Below are 5,505 nucleotides of genomic sequence, written 5' to 3'. Positions count from 1 at the left end.
GCATTGTTGTATTTTTTTGAGAATGTTGCTAATAATCAATAATTATATATTTTATTTAAAATGCCTTTCATATCTTAAGAAAATGCTAACAAGTTATAGATGAATTTGACTTAATCTTACTAGWGCAAAACACATTTGTCCGATGATTAACAGTTTGACGTTTTTGGGTCAAATCATTTATGTCCATACATTTTAAGTGAATTTGCTTTAATTAGATTTGTCCTATAACTTGCCATGTCAGAGGGGGGAGTTCATATCCATGTTAGGGAATAAATATTGTTTTGTTAAATTATCTTGCTATTTGCTGCTTCACCAAGTTTGCTTGGAATTTCCTGTGTGTGTCAAACCATCACAARGTAGTGCAACTCCTACAAACTGGAAATTATTTGACGAATGAAAATCTGAAAAGTGCGGCATGCATTTCAAGAGCCACCTTTTGCTGCATTGAAAAAACTTTTTAAGTACGTTTCAGCGTTGCACATCAAGCAAAAATAGCTCAGGCTCGTCCAACCTAGTGTCTGTGAAAGTAATTTTTTTCAAGTCTTCTAGATTGGATTTAGGTCTGAACTTTCACTAGGACCTCCAGGGGTCTTCAACTCTAGTCCCAGAGGACTGGTGTCCTGCAACTTTAAGATGTGTTTCTGCTTCAAAACGCCTGGGTCAAAGAGTAAGGTTACCATGGTTCAGTGTGTTTTTTCTTGTAGTTTTATACCTCAGATAGTGTTTTAAAAACTTGGTTTTTGAGAAACCAAGCACATGTCTGCTGTGTACATAAAGGTTTTTTTTATTACTTTCTTTTTACAGGGGCTTTCTTCTTGCCACAGTGCAACTCTGGCTATAAAAAAAACAACATATATGTTGTTTTAACACGTGTGTGTGAATTGCTAAATTCAGAATACACGTTTCAAAATGTTCCACATTTTGTCTCAGGATCTATTTTTTTGAATTATATTTGACAGACTGAAACAAAATAATGTATAACTGGGGATATTTTTTTAATAAATGAAAATCTGAGAAGTGTGGCATGCATTTGTATTCTGCTCCCTTTACTCTTACACCCTTAAATAAAATTCATAAAACCCTGTAGCTTAATATGTACTTTGATATCTCTTAATTTTATTGGTTAAATTAAATTATGAGGTCATTACATTATGGTTAGGTCATTASATTTATGTTAAATTCCCTTTACTTCTCCACTCCATCTGACCTTTTAGTGTGATCGCAAATTTAATTCAGTTCTTCTGAAAATCCACTTCAGATTTCAACCATTTCATCTGAAAAAAAAAAAAAAACCCAACAAAAAAAACAAAAACATTTGAATATCAGGCTGCTCTATTTCTGTTAGGTGTGAATGAGAGAAAACTCTCAAAAGATACTCACAAATGTCAAGACAAGAATAACAAACGGGCTGTGATTATGAGTAAACCACCGGGGGAGATTATTTATCGGAGCAAGGATTCGCGGCCACGCGCAGCGTGTGAAGCGATGGCGTGTTGTTCAGAGCTGCGGCCTCGTCGTAGTTACCTCGAGCTGAGATATTACATAAAATATGAGTCTCCCTCACGGTGAGGGAATGTGCAGCCGGGTTATCAGCGTGTGTGAGGAATCCTTTACTGCAGAAAAGTCCTTTTAACCTTAGAGATGATCATTAGGCCAATCACACAAAAATGGAGACATCGCTCTAGTTCAAGATTCCTCGCATTGACTTCACACACRGCCTGTAATGGATTTTAGAAAGATTTATGTGATTTGAGCGGTTAAGAGCGATCCGCTCTGTGTCTCTGAACGTCCTCTGCACTCACCACCAGACCTCTTAGAAAATAAAYGCTCGTTTTCCTACAGTTTGCTCCACCTTCTTTGTATTTGTAGTACATTTACGGGACAGACTTCCACAAAGTATGTAATTGCGAAACGTTAGACAAATTAAACGTGGTTTGAAAAATATGTTACAAACAAAAGTTTGAAAATGTGACACCCATATCTTGAGTCAATATTTAGCACAACCATCTTTTGTTGCAATTACAATAACTCTATAAAGTCTATAGCTTACAGATCTAGGCTTTGCATATCCAGACATTTTTTTGAGTCCTTGCAAAAAGGCTCAAACTGTGGAAGTTTGCATATCAAGAATCCCTAAACATCAATTTTCAATTCTCGCCACAGAKTGTCCATTAAATTTCGGTCTGGTTTTGGTCTGTTTGTTCCACTGTGGACTTCACAGAACAGCTTCATTTATCCTGAGACTAAATGACAAACCAACAAGCCCTTTGTGCTCATTAAGTTATTTCTGGAGGTAGTTCGTTGCAGTGGATTAATCTTAGAGGAGTTATGATAACTAAAAAGTCGAATACAACGGGCAAGCCACAAGTTTCAAATTGTGTTTGTGCAACATTTTGACAAGCATTTTTATTCCACTTCACAGACGTGCCATCCGTTGTGTTGGGTGATTTCAGAAAGTCCAACATAAACACAGAAGTTTGGGACAAAAATGTGAGCTGTGCGGAATGTTATAACAAAATATGAGCTGACATTAAATGCAAAAATCTTCAGAGATAAATTGGGCAGCCGTTGTCTCTGAAGGATTAAGTACAGTCTGGGATGGGAAACWACTGGAAAATCATTTATGCAACTTTGGCAAAGAATTAGTTGCAGTCTGAGAAGGCATTGATTTAACACTCAGATCCAATTACAGAAAAACTCAATCAAAAACTTCACTTCTACGCAGTTTCATTTATGCTTAATTTATCTTTTTACGCTTTTTCCGTTGTCTTATTTAGCAGTTTTCATTTAACCTTCAGCCTTAACACACACACACACACACATCAGTACTTCAAGGATACAAGACTGAATATCATAACTGCTGCAGAAAAGATCTTTCAGTAGAAACTCCAGCTAAAAAGCGCTAAAAAGGACAGAATTGATGAGTTTGAATCTTTTCATTTTTCTTTGATGTGTTATATCCACTTTCCTGGTGCAAGCAACAGCTTGAATCGACACCAAAGGAAGCGATTCTCTCCCTCAGGAGGCAACACTTTGCAAAGCCAGCTCATGCTCTCTGCAAGGTTTGTAGGAAGCACCACACCAAGGTTACCTACAGTACAATCATCATGCGCATGACTGTCAGATTAAATTTGAGCTTCAAATGATTCGTTGGAGCCATGTTTTTTACATTTTTTTAATTTATTTGTTTTTTAGCATCATTTAACTGCAGTGAATTTGAGAAAAAAATAAAAATAAAAATTGGYACAAAATTTATTGTGAATTTTCTCAAATCACCACAAAATCAGACTAATACACAAAGGCACTAATATATGCATAAATTCCCATAACTATTTATTTTTTTTATGTCTCTTATCAAGTTTCACCGTGACCATTCACTACCTGACCTGCTCACATGACCACTGTTCTTGGCTGAATTTGTACATTTATAAATTCAGTGGTGTCCTGGTACGAAGCAGACCTCGGATCTGTTTTTTTTTTTTTTTTTACAGAGGTTGAGTCATGGGTTTTGGAAAATGCATTCCAGATGCTTAATTTCAACCTGGTTCATCTCTTCTGGAACCAGTTTTGATGTGTTTTTGGATAATTGTTCTGTTGGAACTCATGACTGAACCATTTAAAGGGCCGGCTGAGCCAAAATGTATTGATAAAACCCATCAAAGTGTTAAAAATATTAATAAGTAGCTGTCCCTCCAGGATTTTATGGTTGTTTTTGTTGGGGCTTTTTTTTTGTAATCAAAATCACAGATTTTGTGATAACTTCAAAATCTTTGTAAGGAATTTGTGCTATAGTCCATGACTTTAAATGTGACTTTTTATTCCTCGCTCTAACTATAACTTGACATCAAGTAAGGCTGAGGCAATGAGTCAATTAAGCCCAATGTTTTTGATGAATTTGAGAGAAAAAATTGCAGTGAAATCAAAAAAAAAATGTGGGGATCAGTTGATTTTGTGTGAATTTTACAAATTTGTGATTGATGTAATTTGGAGCCTACATATAAAAAGTTACGGCGGGCCAGATTTGGCCCCCGGGCCTTGAGTTTGACACAAGTGATTTAAATTGAAGTGGAAGAAATTGGAAGCAGTTCTAGTGTTATTGTGCAGTTCTCTAGGACATCTGGCAGAAAGTAGGCCCAAAGGCTTGAAAGCAGGTAAAAAAACAAACATGGATGCATGTTTTAGGAGGAGATCATTGAAAGAGTAAAAGCATGTCTCTGTGTGTCAATTTCATGTTAAAAAAAACAATTAAACAAACAACATGCGAGTCCGACACTCCAAACAAATGTCCAAAGAGGAAGAAGCAGCTGTTTTGTATATTGTATTTGCTTTCACATCACAGTGACCTTTTCAGGAGAGGTCTCCTAAAAGTCATCGGGGAGTTTCAGATTAAAAAGGACAAGAGGTGCCACTATCGTCAACGCACTTTTTTAACACACTGAAGCCTGTGAGGTTGTAACGGTCGAGCGCCAAGCTTGAGTTTTGGATTCATGTATATCAACATAGTGTCGTATAATAAGCTGGGCAGTGTTAACTTTGCACAGCCCAGTTTTTACCATGATGCACATTAGCAAAAGTAGGCTGAACTCTCACCTCTGACCTCTGGAATTCAACCCTTGCTGTGCACACACAGCCTTAGCTGGGTGGTGGTTTGAGGAAAATTTGTTCACATTTTTTGGACTGCGGCTTTAAAGGCCAAGTTTGTGGCACGAAGCCAGCCTTTCTAAATTATCAGAACAATTTCTGCCAATAACAGTCAAAAGTGAATCCCAGATTACTCCATAAACTCCTTGGTAGACACAAAAATCCCGCGACGTTTTCAGTTTAAGTGACATTCATCAAAACCTATGTAAACTTCTGACCAGCTTTGTAGCTCCACAGCTTAACCAAACTTTATCTCAGAGTATTTAGAAGTTCAGTTGCACAGTCTGTATTCTGTAAAGGACGGTGTAATGTTTATATAATCCGAACTGGATGTTTTAAAGTTGATCTGCGGCTCTGTCTTCCTCCACAGGGCTCACTCACTCTGGCCTGGACCATGAGCAATGATCTGCCTGTTCTGACAAGTCTGACAGAGAACTCCACTGTGAGTACGCTGCGTATCCAGCAACACATGCTGTCCACACCTACATATGGCGCGGGATCTTGATGTTACGCTTGGAGAAACTCTCACRGTGTTTTCTGAATTCCTGTTGGGTTTCAATCAGGGTGGGAACCGCGGAGAAAGGCATGTTGGGGAAAAACAGTGTTCCAGGTGTCGGCTTCAATCTGCGGGTGCTGCGGGGGTGACGGGCAGATGGGGAGCTGATGGGAAACCAGAAACTGAATATGGTTCTGGATGGATGAGAGAAAGACAAAGGAGGAGTCTGAGCTGGTTGCTCTGATCGCCGGTCAGCTTGAGTTCTCTGTGGAAACGGAGAATCGACTTCCACGTTGCTCTGCACAGCGAGTCAGAAAGATGGCTTCACTGCTCCGCCTGATGGATGGAGCTTTGCTTCCCGTTTGGCT

The 5,505-nt window shown here is 38.4% G+C and overlaps 1 protein-coding gene across 2 annotated transcripts in view; it reads left to right on the top strand.

The window, feature by feature from the left end:
• Positions 1–5,505, top strand: part of cbarpa (CACN subunit beta associated regulatory protein a) — a 19,543-nt gene that overhangs the window by 917 nt on the left and 13,121 nt on the right. The window contains exons 1-2 of one of the 2 annotated variants that reach the window (XM_008433855.2): positions 50–3,062; positions 5,012–5,083. In XM_008433855.2, the coding sequence (XP_008432077.1) occupies positions 5,036–5,083 (48 nt within the window). In that variant the 5' untranslated portion in view covers positions 50–3,062; positions 5,012–5,035. Of the gene's footprint in view, positions 1–49; positions 3,063–5,011; positions 5,084–5,505 lie in introns of those variants that run through there. The other variant, XM_008433854.2, reaches the window with a different exon arrangement.

The sequence above is a fragment of the Poecilia reticulata genome, linkage group LG17 (assembly GCF_000633615.1).
Source record: "Poecilia reticulata strain Guanapo linkage group LG17, Guppy_female_1.0+MT, whole genome shotgun sequence".
In the NCBI taxonomy this organism is placed as follows: Eukaryota; Metazoa; Chordata; class Actinopteri; order Cyprinodontiformes; family Poeciliidae; genus Poecilia; species Poecilia reticulata.
This window is presented reverse-complemented; position numbering and strand designations above follow the sequence as displayed.